Below are 22201 nucleotides of genomic sequence, written 5' to 3' on the forward strand. Positions count from 1 at the left end.
TCATTTTCAATAATATTCAATTTCGTTTTTTCTCTGTCACTTTCTTCACTAACGGAAGCGCGCATGGATAAACATTTTACTGGCTTTACATACATGCGCAGTGGATGCGTTGTACGTAATAAAAGTAATTTAATTGTATCAAACGCGCATGCATAAGTTTGTGGCTTTGAGGTTCGGATTATAGATCATTCCGGAAAATGGACATCCAGATTACGGACTTTGTACTGTAATAAAGAAATTGGAAAACTTATATTTTAAAAGATTCATCTAATATTTCTTAAAGCATCGTACACGTAGCTGGCACTAGGCATTTTCCCACCTGATGCAATCTCTGTGCATCCTAAATTCTGCTGCCTAGTGCCTTTCTAAATTCTGCTTCCAATGCCTGCTCTAAATTCTAAAAGTTTTGTCATTTCTAGATTTCGTTGTTCGGTGTGTCACTAAATTCCATATATTCTACCACATCAGCTCTGTAACTGGCCTTTACTATATATATTTCATATTGCTCCTGAATGTTCATATTATTAAAGAAATAAAATTAGCCGCTTTTTCTGTACATTCTAAATGCATTTAGCGTTTTTTAGAATAACGGAAATCCTTAATTAAATCCAAAAATTCTAAAATGAAAAGGAAACGTGTTGAAGAAAGAAACTGAATACATAAAAAAATTATTCTTTAAAGATATGTGCAGTTATTATTATGTAAATTACCCAATTGTTTATGATTTCAGCCTTTACTATAATTTTCCATTTCTATTTCCTCATATGATAGAGTTATTGAGCCAGATTAAATTAAAAAATTAAATTGTATAATCTTTGACCACTAGTCCACATTATTAGTATTTGACTGTTCTTGTTTAATTACTTCACTGTGAGCTGTAATTGATTTTGTTAGCATCAGAACATGCCTTTATATCCTAAGTTCTTTTTAAATAAGAGGCTTATTTAAACCTTTGTCTGATATTGTAGTTAATTTCAGACATAGCGACAATATGCTTCACATCTGTCGAGGGCTTTATACTATTTAACTTTTACCATATCAATTAAACCCTCATAGGTACATTGTGGAGAGGTTGGTAAGTTAGGAGATAAAGCATGCAGAAACTAGCAAGAGCATTGATTTGCATATTGAGACAAATCTCTAAGTGTTAGAAAAGATGCTTAAAGAGAAGGAAATCGATATAAACTAGCCAAAATGTCTGGGAAGGCTTCAAATTAAAATGACAGATAAATATTTTGTTGAGTGTTGTTGTTACAAAACATAAATGTTTTGTAGCTTTTAGTGTGTAATTATCGTAATATCATTTAAGAATCTGTGTCATAAATTAAATGTATTGTAAACTGTGAAATTTTATTAGATTTTGATAGGACTATTTTAACAAATATTGTTAAAAAGTAAAATTTAATAGTGGTCATGTAAATCCGTAACGACTAAATTTATCAAACTACCTAATTTAATTATTTATAACTAACTGCTTACCCATAAAAATTATCTCTTCATATTAAAGTGAGTTATTGCCTTTCATTAATTCTCACTGTGGTCAAAAGATAAAATATAAAAATGTAAAAATTCAAGTAAAACTTATTCTATGCATCTACTGAGACTTAAAATAATACAAAACAACTTATCACCTCTGGTGTTTTAATGGCTTATTGGAACCTTAAAGTATATTAACTAGGTTACAACCCCTGGAACTGTACAGGAAACTACAACACTAACTGCATTGAACAGAGCCTGATTAACTTTCGACACTTGAGAACCATGCCTACATCAGGCCTGTCAGGTTTGTTCTAATTAGCAGGTCTCTCTCTAGACAAGCAGCAGCAGTGACAACATTCAGTCTTTTGGGTTATGAATCATGCTGATTATGATCTTACTTCTCATTTTAACGTATGTCATTTGACATAAAATCGACCTGGTTATTTACTAAACCTCTAGACTGACCAAGTATGGGACAAAATGAGACTAAAAAAAAAAAAAAAAATCAACATAAAGCTAATTGTTAATAAAATGTAAATGTCACTTATCTTCTTTCAAATATGACCAACTATTATAAGTGTAAAATATTTAATGCTACTTCATAAATTGCATAAAGTTTATTTTATTCTCAAACTTATTAACAATTATGTTAATTAATTCATGTTTAGTAATAATACATACTACTTAGGGATCTATTTTATTTTTAGGATGGTATTACAAAAGTGAAAATCAAGCATAAATAATATTTTCAAATGGATTTATTAAGTTCCCATTTGCTCATAGGTCCTTAATTTTTTTCATTAGTGGTCCTTAAAAGTATTTAGTTTCCGTGTGCAGAAATGTGTACGAACCCTGAACTATGATTAGCTATTGAAGAATTGCTAATTTTGCCTTTTTGGATATCAGATTTGTGTTTCTTGATAGTAAATTTTAATCCTCATTTAGTTTGTCGTCTATATCCCAAACCACAGTGACACAGTATGCTATAAATTCTCGAAGAATTAAAGTCAGAAATAAAATCTTTAGAAATTGAACCATGGATTTTATATGTGAGAAAATGACTTCAAAGTTGAACTTAGGGAGAATTTGTGCAATTTTGTAATTGATAAAAAGATGAAATGTAAGCATGTCAAGGTTATTAATTCTATTTCTAATAGCAGATGTCTTCTTTGATGGTAAGCTAAAATTTTTTTTAAAGGCTTATCTCTAGAGAAAATTCTTGGTCAGTGGCAACTGACAACATACTCATATAATTGAATTCATTAGCAAGCGAAGGTTCTGGGAAACAAACTTTGAGAGTACAAAATACATAAAAGAGGCATTTTTTGCTTTCAAAAGTGAACAGATGAATTTATAATAGAAGAAATCTGGGATAAATCTTCTTTATTACTATAAAAAAGCACAAAATATCATATACTTAGTGAATCCAAAGACAAAAATATATTTTCTCAAATAGTTTGACCTCAAAGTAGTGCAGTTAGCAAGTACAGAAAAAAGGGTATTTGACACAAAGAGACTTTAGTAAGAGAAATTAACTCTTCAATTTCAGCATGTGGGAAATGGAATTATCAAAGTCTAGTTTCAAGACAATTTAATGTTCCTTCAACTGGAACATTAGTAAACAGTGATTTAACATCAAACGTAGGCATAATGGAATGCGGGGGAGAAAAATCGAAGTTTATTGACGACTTCAAAAGAATTTTTTACATTGTGAATATTGTTAGAAAGTAAAGAAGAAAATCTGGGATCTAAATATTTGGCCAAAGGATATAATGCTCTTCCTAAGTTGGAAACTGTAAGGTGAAACAGAATTTCAGTTTTGTAGACTTTGGGGAGAACACAGAACCTAGCATAATGGAATAAGTGATTTTTTTAAACTGAGTTGGGAGTATATGAGAAGACTGAACAGCTGTTTGAGATCAGAAGTTAAAGGATCTTTAGGGATCAAGTAGTATGTGCCTTCATTTATCAGTTTCAAGACTCTATCACTGTATTTGTTTTTGACCATAACAATAATCTCTCCACCCTTATCAGCTTTAGAAATTATAATGTTATTATTAGATGAATTCCTTGTAAGTCCTCCCTTTCCTTCTGGTTAAGCTTCAAAACAAATGATTTGATATTAAAATTCACATTATGAGTGATTAAGTGGTGGGTTGTGTCCTTCTGTGTTTCTGAAATTTAGAGAATTTAAAAGCTTTTTCACTAGGAGCAATTACTTGAACTGAAGAAACTGAAGGTTTAAATGTCTTGAAATGTTGAAATTCTGTTTTAATACTTTCATCTGATTCTTTGAAAGATTAATATTAGCGATATTAATGATGACATTAGTATTAAGTGGGGATATTAACAACATAGGTGGAACTAGCTGAGTGGGGTGTAAGCTTTTGGAATTTAGGAACAAGTACTTTTTTATGGCATTGACAAGTGGTCTCAGTTCTAGACCAAGATTTATGATCATAAGATGAAAAATTTTAAATAGAATTAGCAGTTTTTAAATGAAGGTAATATGATTCACATTTAATTTTAGATAAATGTTTGCGTATGTTTCTCATAACGTGGCAAAGAAGTGGCAGTTTGTTCAAATGTGAACAGAAGTTTAAGACTTCAATTCACTTGTGTAAATTCGGGAATGATATTTTGGTGTTTGCATTTAAGTGAAAAATGGAGATGGTTCAAGAATTTTACAAAATTGGTTCCTGTTTGTTGACTTATTTCAAAAGAGAAATAAGCATAAAAAACTGGAGTTCAGAAATAAATAAATAAATAAAAATAAGTAAAATTCAGAAAATGTAAAATGGTAAAATGTGCACACAAATATGATGAAATTAATTAAAAGAAATAAAAAAAAAAAAAAAAAAAAAGAATTTCTTGCCTATCAAAATCCATGGATTAATTCTTAAAATTTCCATTTGTGACTTTAATTCTTGAGGAATTTATAGCATATCGTTTCAGTGTGGTTTGAGATATATCAGCCAAACTAAAAGAACATTAAAGCTTGGTATCAAGGAGCACAAATCTTATGTCCAAAAAGTCTTCGATAGACCTTTCTAACAAGTCTTTGATAGCTAATCATAGTTGGAAATTTAATCGTAATTTTGACTTTGGGTCTGCAAAAATTGTAGGGTTTTTCTTATTTTGCATAACAAATTTATTTTAAGTTTTTTCAACTTCCCCTCACATTATCTTTCGCCAGGATGGAAATTTAAAGTTAAGTGAAGTGCTATTTAAACGTGTGATTATCTCAGTTTATTCAGAGCATGTTTTGCTAGCCAAGTGCACGTTTCGTTGTTATTTCATGGTCACACTAGCAAGCATCTTGGCCTTATCAGTTTAGTATCATGCTCGTTAGATTTCTGTGAGTCCACCCCTTAGGTGAAATTTTGAAGTGTGTTATCTTGCACTTGTTATTTGTCAGATTTGATTTGTATTATAGTCTACATTTAGTTACCGGCACAAGCGAACGGTGTTTTGTAACGCATGAAGTCCGTGCTTTTCTGTTAAATTAGTTTGATTTAATAAAGGGTTATTTTGCACCCTTCTTCTGTGCTGGTGTTTAACTCATGCCTGTGCGAGAATTTGCCAGATTCATTGTAGGATCTGGCCCACCAGCGGCCGAGCGGTAAAGTTGCTGAACACTGGTAGTTCGGTCTGAGGTTCGAATCCCGCGAACGGGCTGGCTGCATGGGTGTTTTCGTGGTTTTCCCCATGTGTAACATGTATAGGAGCCAGTTTCCCTTAAAAAGTCCTCCATGAAGGCATCCCTCCCTTAAGGCAGATAGCCCTCGAGTGCTTTGCCGTAATCTAATAAACCAAACCAAACCATTGTAGGATCTAAGTTAGTGTATGTGGAAAAGTAGAGATAGATCTTACAAAAGTATTCAAAAAGCTTCAATTAGTGAACTGGATTTTCTTGAAGCTTTTCCCATTCACAGAGATTTATCTTGTTTAGTTAATGACTTCAAGTTCAATCCAGTTATTCCTAATGCTTTTAAAACTCTATTAACTTAATTTTTTAATTTCGTTACTGTTTTTGCTGATAGGTGGCACTACCTTCTCACTCGCTTTACTACTGTAGGATATAAATACAACTCTTATGCTCATTGCTTTCCAGTCTTCCATATTTCTTTGCTCCTGTTGAAGAGAGACCTGTATCTGTTTGCACTTGAAATTGATTAAGTTCTTCACTAAATATGTGCTAAGCACAAGCTGCTGCTTTGCTAATTTTAAATAAAAAAAAATTTGTGATTTAGGATGATTTAGAAAGATTTGCTTTTGAGAATAGAATGTATAATGTAAATCAGTTGTTACTTTTAAAAATGTTGAAAAAAATACTTCAGAATATTAAAACTTTGGAATACTTTTTCTTAACACATTTTCCTGAAGTTTACATTTCCGGATATTTTCCTTTTATTGAAATGAGATTAATAATGCAACTAGGTAAGCTCATAATGTTGCAGATTTATTATCTTTGTAAGAAGTGTATATTGATTATATAAAATTCCATTTGGAAACATTTTGAATTTCTTAATTATAACTATGCTTTTTCTTGGAAGCACAGAAATTACAAATGTGTTTTCAAATGTAGAGATACATTATGCCCTTCAGATTAAGTTTCCTTATGACATTCTTTTTATTTATGCAGCTAAGACAATGTTTTTGAATTTATATGTGAATATTTGGATGGCTTTTTGAATGTCTGATGTAATGATGTATTATAAATATACAAAGGAAAACCTTCAGTAGCCAGGATAGCTCAGGGAATGCATAATGCCTGATTCATGAAAATTCCAGATATTAGTAGATTGTATAAAAAGTGCCACTTGTGGTAGTAAAGCCAACTGAATGGAAGAATTTTATGGTCTAAAATTACAAAAAACTGTTCATTTATTTGTAATCAAATTGAATATCAAATGCCTGCATTTAACATCATGTGAAATTTGAAGAAATATGTGATTCAGGCATAAAAATTTATGCATTTTCTTAGGTCTTAAACGTACGAAAGTAAAACATTTTATCTGATTATGAAATACGGTACTAGGTCCGAGATCCAGACGTGCAGTATTTGGAATGATCTAAAATCTAGTCCTTAAAGCCACCAACAACTTCTTTTTTTAGTCCAAAGGGGCTTTGTCCCTCAAGGACTATTGTTTACGTTTTGCAATTTTGCATTGAAAACTTTAAAAGGCTGTATCATTTTTCAAATCATTGGCACCAAATACTATCGCCCTGTATTTGAAGAATTTAAATAATGAAGAATCAGCGTAAATATATGTATGTTTCTTGCATTGTGATAAAACAACAGTACCTAGAGCCATCCAATTTTGAATGACTTACTGCGAATATGGGCATCTGAAAGCCTAAATTTGAAATTTGGAATTTGTTTTGGTATCAATTTCATATTTTCTAAAACTTTAACGAATTTTTAATTAACAAACTCAACAATTTAAAAGTGAGCAATGGCAACATTCTACGAGGGGGGGATCTTTTTATCTCCAGCGAGCGGAACTGTGTATCCGAAATTTTAAAGATATGCTCATTTTAAAATTGTTTTGCTACATTGTTGTTGAACTGAATTTTCTGGTTTAAATGCAAAGAACATGGTATTGGATAAATAAAGGTAACTCACAAAGTGTTAAAAAAAACACCCCTTTGGACATAATTTAAAATCTGAAACCTTTCAGATTTGTATTTATTTATTTATTTATTTTTTATGCTTTACGAATTTGCATTTGATTCTCCCCCTCCATACATAATAAAACATGTGGATAGTCCCAATTCTTAATTTCGCTTCGGCACTGAATAAAATACCTCAATATTGAAGAAACAATCATTTTAGCATAAATGTGTATGATCAGTAATCTGGCTCCGTTGCTGCATATCTGCTTGGCATACATCTCAAACTAAACCATTCTACATAGGTACATCATTGATTTTACACCTACTAATATTTTATATCACTGACCCCAAATCATTATTTTTGGCAAATCATTATCAGGGTTCGTATGGTTCTTAAGAGTCCTTAAATATTTTGGAATGGATTTTTGCTCCTTAAAAGTCCTTAATTTTGTCCAAAATCAGTAGAAGGTCCTTAATTTTAATTATCTGAAATTTCTGTCTGTTTTTACGACTGCTATTTTGGAGTGTGAATTAGCATTTTGGAGAAATATTTTTGGAGATTCACTGACGTATATGGTTATCTTTTGAACGGGTTCATGGGTTATATTTGTTTCTATATCTAATATAAATGATGGGATACTCGAGTTTCCAAGCAAGAAGTGAAACATAAGCATTTTGAAATTAATTTTTTGTAAAAAACAGCTCTTAAACAATTTTCGCTTTTGTGGATGTGAATTGTTTTATTAAACGGTTCTAAATTCGGCGACTTGTCAACATTTTGGCGATTTTAAGATCAGTTTCTATAAAAAATTTTTAATTCCAAAATCTGAGAATTTTTCGACGATTTTGTTTAAAACATCATACACATTGATAAATTTCAGTAAAGTAATGGTAATATATTGGAATTATATTTAAAAAATAACATTAAAATAAAACATTTTTATTTTTCGCTGTCGTATTATAAAGTTTCATTTTGGCAACTTATACAATATTTCGAATCTGAAAAATAAACAATGTATAATGCTATAAAGCATAATTTATGAAACAGGTCTTAGCAAAAGCAAAATTAGCTATGTAATTAATTAAAAATGTATTCTTTTTAATTTTTTCATAGTAAGCGTTTTTCCCATGGAATTGTCTCATAATATTCAAAATTATCAGAATATGCATCAGTTTTCTCTATAAAATTAATTTTACACTTTTTCCTTCCTTTTTTTTTTTTTTCCCAAGATATTTCTGGCTTTTTGCTGTTACAGAATTGGTTGGTATAATTTTTCTTTAGTATTTTTGACATTGCACTTTGGAAAATTTAGAAGGATTTGAAGGCAAGATTTACAGACCCACGATTCTAGAAGATTCGAGAAATATGTGACAAAATAAAAAATGTCACCATGGTATCAACGCATACTGGATGTATTTTACAGAAAGTTTGCGATGAATTTCTTACTTTTTGGAGAACGTCTGGAAGAAGAATGAAGAACAACATTTGAATGTTTTACTCTTGATACTAAAATATTTTTCTTAACATATTTATCTTCCCTTTATTTTCTCTACTTTTCACTAGACACAAGCATGGAAAATATCAAAAACGCTTTTAATCTTATGACTTAGGCAGGCATTATAGAAAGGATTTTTTTATTAATAAAAAAACTTACAATTTAAAAGATGCGTTATACACAGAGCTGGCACTAAGCATTTTCCCATCTGATGCAGTCTCTGTGGATCCTAAATTCAACTGCTTAGTGTATTCGACTGTACTTGTAAGGATCCTCCTCTCCTAAATTCAACTGCACTTGTAAGGATTATGTTAATTTTATTAACAGTTAAATTTTGAGTTAAACTTTCTTTCTTATCCCTTCTTAATTTCAACTTACCACTTTCAGCCAGAATGTAGTTTTAGAATCCCGTCTGAATGTTAATGAGGAAGGGCGGTATTTAACCACGAAGTTCTACTGTCTTAGTGAGAGAGATACCAGATATTCTGGCTGGCACGTGTGCGCCTTTTAGGCTACTCTCTCATAAGCTATTATTACTCTTGGCTGTACTTTAGGCCCTTGATAGCTTTGCAATCAATTAGCATTAAGGGGCCATCTCTGTTGAAATTTTGAAAGCTTCGGCTATATCTCTTTAGTTAAGATTAGTTTAATTCTTAGTCTCTTAAGTTCAAGCCCGAGTGTTGGCTTTATTGTACAACTCCAAGATGAAATTTTGTTAAATTTTATTTGAATAATAAAGGGTCTTTTAACCCATGTTTATGTACTGTCTCACAAACTCAAGCGATTATTCACTTACTAGTTCTTAAGATTCTTCACTTTTCACTGTAACTTAGATTTAAACAGTGGAGAATCCTACAGGCTTTCTAAATTCTGCTTTCAATGCCTGCTGTAAATTCTAAAAGTTTTGCCATTTCTTGATTTTGTTGTTTGGTGTGTTACTAAATTCTAAAAATTCTGCCACACCAGCTCTGTAACCGGCCTGACCATATATATTTCAGATTTCATCTGAATTTCTTATTACTAAAGAAATTAAATTAGTCACTTTTCTATATATTCTAAATGCATTTAGTGTTTTTTAGAAAAATATAAATCCTTAATGAAATCTAAAAATTCTAAAATGAAAAGGAAACGTGCTGAAGAAAAAAACTGAATACATAAAGAAAATTATTATTCAAAGATATGTGCAGTTATTATTATGTAAATTACCCAATTGTTTATGATTTCAGCCTTTACTATAATTTTCCATTTCTATTTCTTCATATGATAGTTACTGAGCCAGATAAAATTTAAATTAAGTTGTATAATCTTTGACCACTAGTCCACAATTTTAGTTTGAATTTGACAGTTTTTGTTTAATTGCATCACCATGAGATGTACCGTATTTGACGGCATATAAGACACACCCTTATTTAGAAGGCCACACACAAGGAAAAAAAAGTTTCAATAATCCGCAATAACTTAAAATGTGGTTTCTTTTAGTTCTCATGTTTCGTAAAAGCCAAATAAACAATCATTGAATGCAATTACCAAACATATTTTTATTAAGGAAAATTAACAAACGGCAAGCTATTTTGAACGTGATATGTAAATTTCAATAATGAATAAATGAATGAACGGCAAGCCATCAAACATAATACAAAATAAAGCAGAAACACTAAAAACACAGATTCAAGGAAAACGTTGCCTATCATGAAATTAGACTTTAATCACTTTCAAAACCATAAAAATCCTTTTCACTATCATCATCATCCGAAAACGAGAATATCATCATCACTACTGTTTCCGTCATTGCTAGTATCACCTTCTTCGAAGAATGCGTTGTCTTCTGTTCCGTCAAGAGCATTACTGATTCCACACTTCTTAAAGGACTTAACAATTACTTCAGCCTTTACGACGTCCCAAGACCTTTTTACCCACTCGCACACTTGTGAAATAGAGTGCCGCTTCATTCTACCTGAGGGTGTGATATGGCTCTTCTATCCACTTGTTCCATCGTTCTTGCACTTTTTCCTTAAATGGCTTATTCAGCGATACATTGAAAGGCTGCAATTGGCTAGTCAGTCTACCAGGAATGACAGCTATCTGGGTTTTTAATTTTCTCGCTTTATTCTTTATGGTTTCAGTTCTATGGGTGCTAAACTGATCCAAAACCAAAAGATAGGGTTTTCTTAAGAGTCCACCAGCCCATACATTCTGTAACCACAGTTTCATTCCAGCTTTGTCCATCCAGCCTTTCGGATGAACATGAACAATTACACCCGTTGGAAGTTTTTCTTTTGGATGAGTTTTCCTTTTGAATATGAAAAACGGCGGCAGTGCACTTTGGCGTAGTTTAACACTCCTAGTTTATACTAAATTGTATAGCTTAATCTCTTGTTTCCTGTAGTCATATTTTCCAGGGTATTTTTTTTAAACAAGTACTTTTAAGCACCGATACTGACACGTTTATACAGAGTAGCACTGATACCGACACATGTGTTGGCTGAGTCAAAGAAAGTCGATGTAAAGAAGGAAAGGCTCCATATACGTAATGTGACCGTCAAACCTGTTCGAACTTCGACATCAGCTTTGAGCTTTGGCTCTTTTTGGCGACAGATATTTCACGCATGCCCAAAATAATTATGGCAGATGTAGAAAAAGTTATGTGTGTCTAGACCTTTATCCGATCTAAAAATAGCATTCAGTATTGAAAGTTAACCTGTGTCCTTCACGTATAAGACACAGGTAACTTTTTTGAGACCAAATTTAGGAAAAAAATGTGCCGTCAAATACGGTAATTGACTTTGTTAGCATCAGAACATGCCTTTTTGTTTGTTTTAAGTTCTTTTTAAATAAGAGGCTTCTTTAAACATTTGTCTGATATTACAGTTACTTTCAGACATAGTGATAATTTGATTCACGTCTATCAAGGGTTTTGGACTATTTAACTTTTACCAGATCAAGTAAACCATCATAGGTACATTGTGGAGAGGTTGACAAGTTAAGAGATAAAGAACGCGGAAACTAGCGAGAGCATTGGTTTGCATATTGAGACAAATCTCTAATTATTGTTAGAAAGGTTGCTTAAAGAGAAGTAAATTGATATAAACTAGCCAAAATGTTTGGGAAAGCTTCAAATCAAAATGACCAATAAATATTTTATTGAGAGTTATTGTTACAAAGCATAAATGTTTTGTAGCTTTTAATGTGTAATTATTCTAATATCCTTGAAGAATCAGTGTCATAAATTACATGTATTTTAAACTGTGAAATTTTATTAGATTTTGATTTTAATAGGGCTTTTTTTTAACAAATACTGTTAAAAATAAAATTTAATAGTGGCTATGTAAATCCATAATGACTAAAGTTACCTATTTACCTAATTTAATTACTTATAACTAACTGCATACCCTTTAAAATTATCGCTACATATTAAAGTGAGTTATTGCTTTTCATTAATACTCTCTGTGGTCACAAGATAAAACACAAAAATGTAAAAATTCAAGTAAAACTTAGTCTTTGCATCTTGCAACGTAAAAGTATATTAACTGGGTTACAATGCCTGGAACTCTACACAAAGCTATGGCACTAACTACATCAAACAGAGCCTGACTAACTTTCAGTACTTGCCATCAGGCCTTTCAGGTTTGTTCTAATCAGGAGATCTCTCTCTAGACAAGCATCAGTGGTGATAACTTTCAGTCTTTTGTTATGAATCATGCTGATTATGAACTTACTTTTCATTTTATTATATGACATTTGACATAAAATCTACCTGCTCTTTACTAAATCTCTAGACCAGCGGTTCTCAACCTTTTGACTAATGTGTACCATCTAAACAAAAATTTAAAACCTTTAGCACCACCACTACAAAGTACTACTACCACCACCACACTTGAATAAAGCTCATATTGCATAAATTTACAAGTGTTGGAGAAAAAAACTCAATCAGGATGTTGGGGTTTTAATTTTTGAAATAAATAGTTTAAAATATTTTGCTTCTTTGTGTACCACCTATTTTTTTTTCTTGTGTACCACCAGTGGTATGCATATCACAAATTGAGAACTTCTTCTCTAGACTGACCAAGTATGTGACAAAACGAGACTTAAAAAAAATCAACATAAAGCTAACTATTAGTAAAACGTAAATGTCACTTATCTTCTTTCAAATATGTCCAAATATTATAAGTGTAAAATATTTCATGCTACTTGATAAACTGAAGTTTATTTTATTCTCAAACTTATTGATAATTATGTCAGTTCATGTTTAGTAACAATGCGTACTACTTAGGGATCTATTTTATTTTTAGGATGGTATTACAAAAGTGAAATTCAGGCATAGAATAATATTTTTAATTGAATTTATTCAGTTCCCATTTGCTCATAGGTCCTTAATTTTTTTCATTAATGGTCCTTAAAAGTACTTAATTTCCGTGTGCAGAAATGTGTACGAACCCTGATTATTTATTATATTTTGCTTTCATCACCACATGTTTATCAACATAAGATAATTTGAGTAATGACTCATGTAGTGATGCATAAACAATTTTATTATGTTAGTAATTGAAAAATGAAGAGTATGGTAACTTTTTATGTTGACATTACATTTAGTGCTGATTACAGATTGAAGTAAAATGCACTAAGAAATGATGATGAGGAAACATTTAACAAGAATTTCTTTCCACATGCTAAAAATAGATTTTGCTAATGATACCCATTAGTGAAATTTGGATTAAGAATAACTGATTTGTTATTCACATAAACTTAGAGCCAAGGCTCATATGCAGTAGAATATATCATTATGCAGGGCAGTAGAATTTAAGACCCACAGAGATACTTGATATCACACTTGATATGTTATTGCCCTCAATAAGCCTTAAGTATATGTATGAAATTTATTTATTCAGGTCTCTAATAAGCCTTAAGCATGTGCAGGAAGGAGACATAAGTGCAGTAGACCTCCAATTATCCAAACCAATTGGGATCGGAGCCTATTCGGATAATTGGATTTTCTCCGAAGAAGCCATCTACATACACTTTAATTACTATATATACTTATGTTGAAAATAGGAGGGAAAAAAAAACTGTTTTTTTTTAAAAAAAGGAAGTTTTAATTAATTAAAATGAAAAGGCACCATTTTTATACACACTGTGACATCTCCCATTCTTCTCGGCTGATTGACGAAATTCAAATTACGTTTTTCATGTCTTGAAAGCACGACTTACGATATATATCAGATTTATATATAGCATTGTTCTAATGTAGGTATTTTGACACAAAATCAAACCTTTTTCTGAAATGACATGCCAATTTTTTTCCCATATTTCGATTCTATGACTCAAATTATGCCTAAACATTAAATTTTGTAAAGTTTGGTGCGAAATTTTTGGAGAAATTCAAAAAATTATCTTGGCTCATTTTTTTCAATTTGCATCAAGTATAATTCATTCGGCAAACTTCTTTTTTTATGCTGTTTATATGTTATATAATGTACTGTACAGTATACTTACAAGTGCTGAATGTCATTGCTTGCTGAACATCTTGGTGAAAGGAAGCTGTTTGACTGTCTTCATCCGTTTTGGGGTAGCCATGTCGTGCATCTGCTTGAGAATGAGAAGTTGCATGTGGTCACACTCAGGCTGACGCTTCATCCTTCAATGCAGTTTAGAGGTGGGCAAACGCTTCACTAGTTGATGGTCCCATGTGTGCTTCAACTTTGACATTAATGTTATCTTCTCTTATACTTTCAATAAGTTCGTCATCATTTAGAATTTGAAAAACCAGGGTCTGACAAATCACACACCATCCGTTCTGCTATATCCTCAGTACTAACTTATGATCATCAAGGAATTTTCAAAAGAATGTTTCTTAATTTCTCAAGTGGCATGTCATTCTCATCTTCTTGTCATAGCCTTTCTTTCCTTATGGTTCTTTTCCTTATTCTCCTTTTCCTGTTCAGTTGATTCTGAAAAATTCTGAAAGCAATCCAAATAGTCCGAGTTCGGATAGTTGGAGTCGTATTGTTTAATAAATAACTAAACTAATACAATTGAAACTTAATTGTCTCAGTGTGTGATAGAAGCAAGATAAAATTTAGCGGAACAACTTGTCTTTAGTCGGCAATCTCATGATACATAGCCAAATATGTACAGTGAACGATAGCTACATTTTACAATGATAGCCCTGAATTTTAAAGGTTTTTGGATATCGCAAACTAAAGCTGAAATTTTCCAATTATTGGATTTTGTAAAGAAATGTGTAGAAGTGGTAATAAATGAAGATGATATAAAGGAAGTTTATCATTGTGATGACAATGCTACTCTTGCCCAGCTCTGCCCCAAAACGGATGAATCATCAATCAATGGATGGCGAAATCTGTAGTATGGTTGTAGATACAGAAAATACCACTACCGGTAGTGAAGAATGTAACAGAGAGGTTACTAAAAACAAAAAATTTCCGATTGTTAATAGTTGGAATTCTCGAAACAGCAGTTACAGGCACAGCAGTTACGACACAGCAGTCTTCAGCAATGTAACTGAACAAGAAATTATACATGTATACAGAATTAAGGAGAAAGTATTAGCATAAAAAATGGAACAACTTAGAAATTGAAAGAAATATTTAATAATAAAAAAAAAAACAGATGTTAAGATTTTTTTTTTTTTTTTTTTTTTTTTTGTAAATTTTAAAACACATAGGTCATAAATGCTTCATTATTTCATAAATCACAATTTCATATTTTTAATTTTATAACTTTTACATGCCATCTTACTAAATTTAAACCAAAGATTGAATATCCGGAAAAATCCCAAATTGCGAAAGTCCCGACAAATCTACATCTCGGAATTTGTACTGTACTTCAACTTTGAGAGTTGCAGAGCTCTTGCAGAATTTGCACCAGTGATTTTTAAGAATCGTGCTTACCTCTGAATCACATTATTTATGACTTTTACTCCAAAGCCATTAATCTTTAATTTATATTTGATGTCGTATTTAATTATATGTTTTCTTTAATATAATAGAATAGTGGTACCCTTTCTCACCTTGCATCAGAAAGTCATTCCTCCTTCTCAAGTTTTTTTTCTCCTTTTGTTTTTAATTTTATTTATATTTTATATAAATAATGCATTTTAAATAAAAAGGTGAGCTTAAATATTGAAAACTTTTGTTTTAGTATGCTTTGAAATGCATATAAATTTCATATTCATTATATTTGATAAATAATATTTTATAAATAATGTGTTATTATATTTAATTATATAACCAATTTGCTGATTTTGCTGCACTTCCATGCAGAATCTGACTAAAGAAGCTTTGGAGCCTTAGATACAATGTCTTTTCTGGTTTCTTGTTTCATCCTTGTTTCCGTGAAAAAAGAAACTAAAATTTATAGGATGCTTTTGGGCCTGAAATGTGGGGTTTCTGGCCTAGGCCTTTTTGAATAAGGTCATAAGTAGGCAGTGCTCAGATGATGTCTAAATTTAAGTATTTCGGCCATTTTGTGGTATCTGATATCAACCATTCTGTAGCTATTTTTGTCACATGCCCCTTATTAGAGATTAAATATATCAATCTGTGGTCAAATAACTCTCTACTGAAATGGTGAAATTTGCAACTGTTTGGATATCCCTTGTTTTGAACTCCATATGAGAAAGATAATAAATGCACTCACTTTTAGACTAGTTTTAATTGATACTGCCTTTTGCAGATGCAGTGAAAGTAAATACATTATTTGAAATGTATATTTAATAGGAAATAATGCTTTTTTACATACATAGAGTTGAGTGAGTTTACTAATATTAATCCCTCTAGAATTTTTATAAATTTCACATATGTGGGATTCAAATTTGTGAATTTTAGAAGGAAAATTTTTCTCCATATGTGAATTTTATTTACGAATTAAAGAGCAATGTTTCCTGTGCTTTCAGAATATTTGCAAGAATTATGTGAAGTTATTATGTACATAGTGTTATCACCAGAAGATTTTCAAAATTTAGTTTCTAGACTTATTTTAAGGGTATGTATATTTTATTTTCTGATGTTCTTATGAAATGTTTGCTTCTAATGATGAAATTGCAGATGATGTTTCTATATATAGATACCAGCAAGTTACAGAAAAACTATGTAAAATGTATAGCATAATAATGCTTTACATACATTCTCCTAGATCAGGGGTTCTCGACCAATGGGGGGAATATTATAGTTTCAGGGGGGAATGCAATCAGCCTTTTATTTAACTGTTAAGTATTTAATTTATGAATATATTTAAAAAAATCAAGTTTTAGCATTCATTAACATTTTCTACACTTTTGTGGTTTAGTTTATAAACACATTAAAAAGTCATCTAAACCGAGATAAACGTATGTATCTATTTTTTGAATTATGGAATGGAGGAGGGAATGATCTTCTAGTAATCGTGAAAGGTGTACATGGGTGGGGGGGAAGTTTGAGAACCCCTGTATTAGATCATAGATAATGTGTTACATACCACCTGATCAGTCTGATCATAAACACATAAACACCCAATTCTAGTGATTTTACTGTTATATTTGATGAATTCTTCATTATCTTAGTTTTGTATTTTAGTAATTTATAGTAATAAGTAATAATTTTATTGTTATTGCATGCTGAAAGCAGAGATGATTCTCAATTTTGAGTTCAGTTATGTAATTATGAAAGTATATTCTTCCTGTTTTCTTAAATATTTTTCATTATGTCTTTTCTCATAGTCTTTATTTTTAATAAATTTTTAGATTTGATGTGAATAGTTTTCTGATTATTGACCATGTTGTTAAAATGTTTACTTACAGCAGTTAACAACTTTCTAAAAGAAGGGAAATTCAATATATAAAAGAATTCACTTATTAAAATATCCAATTACTAATCTTAATCTTCCTTTACATTAGTTCAAACATTCCTTAAATCATGTAAACTATGTTTCTGAATTATTATTATCTTCCATTGATGAAATTTATGTGTAATTTCTCATCAAAACTTTTGTTTCAAATGCAATAGATGTAATTTTCATCAATTTGAAAGACTCTTGATGAAATTTCTTGGAGTGTATAGGATACTTATTTATAAATTCAATTAATTGCAATTATTATAATTAAGAGCCTTAGGATTTTCTCATGAGAGATCTCCAAACTCAGTTTTTGAAGAGAAATTCAGTTACCTCTCCGTTAAATATTTCTCAGTTGTATGACATTTTTTTTCCAACTCCCAGTGTGAGTAATAGGGGAATAATATATAAATTTTCTTGTTTTTATATTGCACTTTAAAGACTGTCCTCGTTTAATTGCTGCAAAAATTTTATCACTGATTCTAGTTCTGTTAAGTAGTCTCTCTTTTTATTACAACATATTACAGTTTTTAGAATTTGGTTGTCTTAGGGTGTATATACTAGACCAAAACACTGAAAGACAATTGGTGAATTATCACCATGTCTTATAAGTACTAAATAGATATGGAAAGGATGTAAAGGACCCTTTTAATAGTGCAAATAAAGTTTAAAAAATGGCTCCAAATCGTGCTTACAGAAGCCAACACCAGAGTTGCCGATTCTTCTGATTTCCAGTCATTCTCTTACCAACCCGATTTACAACATATTTCTCCCAACTTTTTCTTATTCTTAAAATTTCTGAGGATTTTTATGTAGCTTGGCTTAATACTTCGTTATTACTTTCGTTTGTTACTTTAATATTTAAAAAAAAAAAAAAATCTAAAAGTAAGTTGTTTGTCAGTGGGAAATTATGGTGCGCTTCTGCTTTGTGAGTGAAAGTATCTGCATCTGAAAATATTGCGTTCCATTTTTCCAGTGAGCATCGAGCACCACTACATGTCATCTGGCATATATTAGCCAACAAACACAAAGCAAGTTCGAGGCTGTTATTTCATTCATCTTGTTGCTGAGCTGTGTGAGTGCACATGCTTTTGAAAAATAGTTAAAGAAATTATCATGTTTTGTTTTAGTTATGTCTGCAAAAAAAGTAAAATACTCACGAACTTTTCAAAAATCATACACAGATGGCATTCCTTCTATTATTTCCTCAAGGAAATGTAATACTTTTGCATAATGTGTACTGTTTGTCATTGTGATTTTTTGATTTTGCATGGTGCAAGGGATAATGTTCGCAAATGTATGCATACACAAAAACACATAGTCAACATGAGTTCTATTAAAAAAATTAAATTTTTCTGTGGAAACAAAGGATAAAAAAGTTAATGCAGGATGCCTGTTCTCAGCCTTTTTACTGGAGCACAATCTGCCACTGAATGCATCAGATCATGCTGCAGCTTTATTTAGAAAAATGTTTCCTGATAGCAAAATCACTAAGAAATACCCAAGGCCAAAACAACTGCAGTTGTTAAAGAAATGTGCATGAAAAATAAATCTTAATTTATTGATTGCAGCAAAACAGTTCTATTCTCTCTCTGTGAATGGAAGCAGTTATACCAATTTGAAACTGTATCCAATTATCGTTTCTTTTTTTAATCCAGTGTCTTCAAAAATTGAGTATAGTTTACTTTTTGTCCTCTCTTTAGAAGAACGTTCTACAGACTTTAATGTAGCTCAGCTAAATATGAAAACTTTGAAAGAAAATGAAGTTCCTTTGGATAATTGCATAGCACTTAGTGCCGATATTGCACCAGTAATGGTAGGCTTGAAGACTAGTGTTGCAAGCATCTTAAAGAAGGAAAATAGGTGCACCTGTCACTTCTAAATTATCAGCTAAATAAAGGGGCAGCTTCTTTAACAGTAAGTGTTGATTAACACGTTATTGATATTTATTATTATCTTGAAAGGAGTTATAAAATGGAGGGAAAATTGAAACACTTTCAACAGGTGCATAATACTGGAAAAAAAAAAGAAAGAAAGAAAGAAAGAAAGAAACATGTATGTACATGCTGACTATCTTTAAGGAAATTTTTATCTAGAATTTGCGACCAATAAAACCCGCTTCTTGTATTTTTGAAAGAAGTAAATGCTTCTAGAGTTAAGATAAAGGGCTCTGTGGAAAGTTATAAAATACCTAAAGTAAATGGAGATGTAGTTACTACTTCCACTGTTAAAAAAAGGTTTGGAAAGAATTTATGCACCAGTGAGCAATTTAATTGGCAGATCTCAAAATAGTACTACTGATAGCTAAGAATTTCTCTGATAGTTAAGAATTTGATAGCTAAGAAGTACTACTGATAGCTAGAAATTTTCTCAAAAAAAAAAAAAAAAAAAAAAAAAAAAATCAATCTCTTACTTGTGAAGAACAAAAATGTATGTTTTTGTCTTTAGACTTTAACAAAGCTGTTTTTGTCCAATTCATTTTGCCATCATTCAGTGTTCTTAACACTGTTCTACAAAGTAGAATTCCATTAATTCATGTTTTGCAATCAATGATTTTTGATCTGTTATTAACTCCTTAACCTGTCATACAATTTTGACAAAATTTGTTCAAAAGTCATAAAGTTTTTTATAGATGATTTTTAATGTTTATTTAAAATTCAAAATAGATTCATATAAATAACACTATATTTTTCCTTCAATTTAACGATTTTTTAAATATATAAAATTTTTATCAACTTACCTTATAGTTGGCTTTCCTCACACAGCCAAGGTAAACAGAAAAGTTTCAATGCAGGCATTTAAAAAATATATGTCATTTTTGGAGAGAGAAAAGTTGTGTATGCATTAAATAATGGACAGCCTTATCTGAAGATTATGTTGCTTTTATTCAACATCAATATTATCTGTAGAATTTTTTTAATTTATAATTTTTCTGAGCGTGATAAAGTTTGAAACAGGGTATGCGTAGTCCTACATTACAGTCTTTGCAATAATACCTTGTTTCTCCCCTAATTCATTTCCCATTTGCAGTCTTAAATGAACACACTTTACATTCTGTGGCTGGGTTTTCTTTTATCCCTTTCTTTTTATTTCCTTATTCAATTTTTGGCTACATGATAACAAGAAATGTATTGATCTACAAGGTCCACACCTCTCATTGTTTTATTCTAGTCAGTTACGACCTTTGGTTTTGTTTTCAGTTCTTTACTTTTTGTTATTACCTCAACAGTTTCAGAATCATGAAAATATAACATTGCCACTTCCTTTTTGTCTTTCCATTTCAGAGCGAGGATTTTTCCATGTCTAAATGATATAACTTCATCAGATTTTAATTTTTTGTTTATTAATACTAAAGGTAAATCCTTTTTGTCTTTCCATTTCAGAGCGAGGATTTTTCCATGTCTAAATGATATAACTTCATCAGATTTTAATTTTTTGTTTATTAATACTAAAGGTAAATCCTTTTTTGTTTTGTTTAGTAATTCCAATCACATATGTTTAATAAGTCAAAAGGATATCATATGACTTTGGTGAAGTATAATTATTATTTAATTTGATACAGTAGCCTTGTTTCAATAATGGCATCATCAAAGTCATAATTTGTGAAGGTACCAATTGAGATTGGAATTTAGGATGAAATAAAGTACCTATCCCCGTATGTATAATAAATGACCATATGTAACCAATACTAGATTCTCTTGGCATGTATGTTTTGATAAAAAATTTTCCTTTTTTCAAGGGTGGTTTTTATTGGTGGCAGGATAAATGCCCTTTGAACAATATCAAATTTTCATCTACGGTAAATATCTTTCAGGGGTAATTGTTGTTTGATAGACTTCATTCAAATGCATAGGCCAAATTTTGTAGAGTTTTGGATTAGGATGATTTTATGGACCATGAGAATCATTGTTCACAAAATGCAAGTGCTTTTTTATCTCACAATATCGATTATATGATGTAATCTTATAGAAAAAAGCAGTTTCCATTCCATAGTTTTCTTTGTCCAATACATGCTTTTTTTCTAAGCTTTTTTTATTATACCTTGTAAAATTGTTAGCACAAGGAACAAATGCATTTCATATGGTGATACAGGTTTCCATTCTCTTCTGTCTTTCAGTTTTCTTTTACCAACAGCATTACCTGATTGCTCAGCATAATGATTAGGCTCTTTTATAATTATATGCACTATTTCATCATTTATAAAATGCTCATAATATTTTTAAATGCCTGAACTGCCTTGAAATGAAATAGTAACTTTAGGCAATGATTTGAACTGAAATGAGAGCAAATACCTGGGATATCTGACAAAATTTTATTCCATTGGCACCCTGTTAAAAGTTGTGCAGGATTGTCAATATTATAACTGTCTTCAAATTCGGATTCTTCAGAATCAAAAACATCTTGGGGGGGGTAAAAAAAAGAGCTGCCTTCTGAATCAGTTTTCGATTCTTCAAGGCTTAAATCCTCATGTTCACTTTAGCTACTCATTTTACAAACATTAAACATGAAAAAATAATGAGCACTGAAACTGAATCCTTTCAAAACATGTTTTCACTGAAAATGTTTTATAAATCTGTATACTTCTGCTGTATAATCAAATTACAAGTTCTATGTTGCTATCAGTGAGACATTTTATCAATGCTTGTAAAACCAATCCTTGTTTTGTCTTCTAATTCTATATATGATTTGATTTATGGTGAACTAGAAAACTAAATATGCAACTAAAAATTAGTGGAACTTTCAGAGGAAGATAAGTTTTATTTCAATGTTAGAAGCTACTACTG

General features: G+C 30.9%; 1 protein-coding gene across 3 annotated transcripts in view; it reads left to right on the top strand.

Annotated features, from left to right (window-relative positions):
* The window catches only part of LOC118189030 (sorting nexin-13-like), a 134311-nt gene that overhangs the window by 24745 nt on the left and 87365 nt on the right, over window positions 1-22201 (top strand). For all 3 annotated transcript variants that reach the window (XM_085816986.1, XM_085816985.1, XM_085816987.1), the window contains exon 8: window positions 16504-16592. In XM_085816986.1, coding sequence (XP_085673112.1) covers window positions 16504-16592 — 89 coding nt within the window. The remainder of the gene's footprint in view (window positions 1-16503; window positions 16593-22201) is intronic.

The sequence above is a fragment of the Stegodyphus dumicola genome, chromosome 5, assembly GCF_044657685.1.
Source record: "Stegodyphus dumicola isolate Sdum_Otavi_A_Nest chromosome 5, ASM4465768v1".
Taxonomy (NCBI): domain Eukaryota; kingdom Metazoa; phylum Arthropoda; class Arachnida; order Araneae; family Eresidae; genus Stegodyphus; species Stegodyphus dumicola.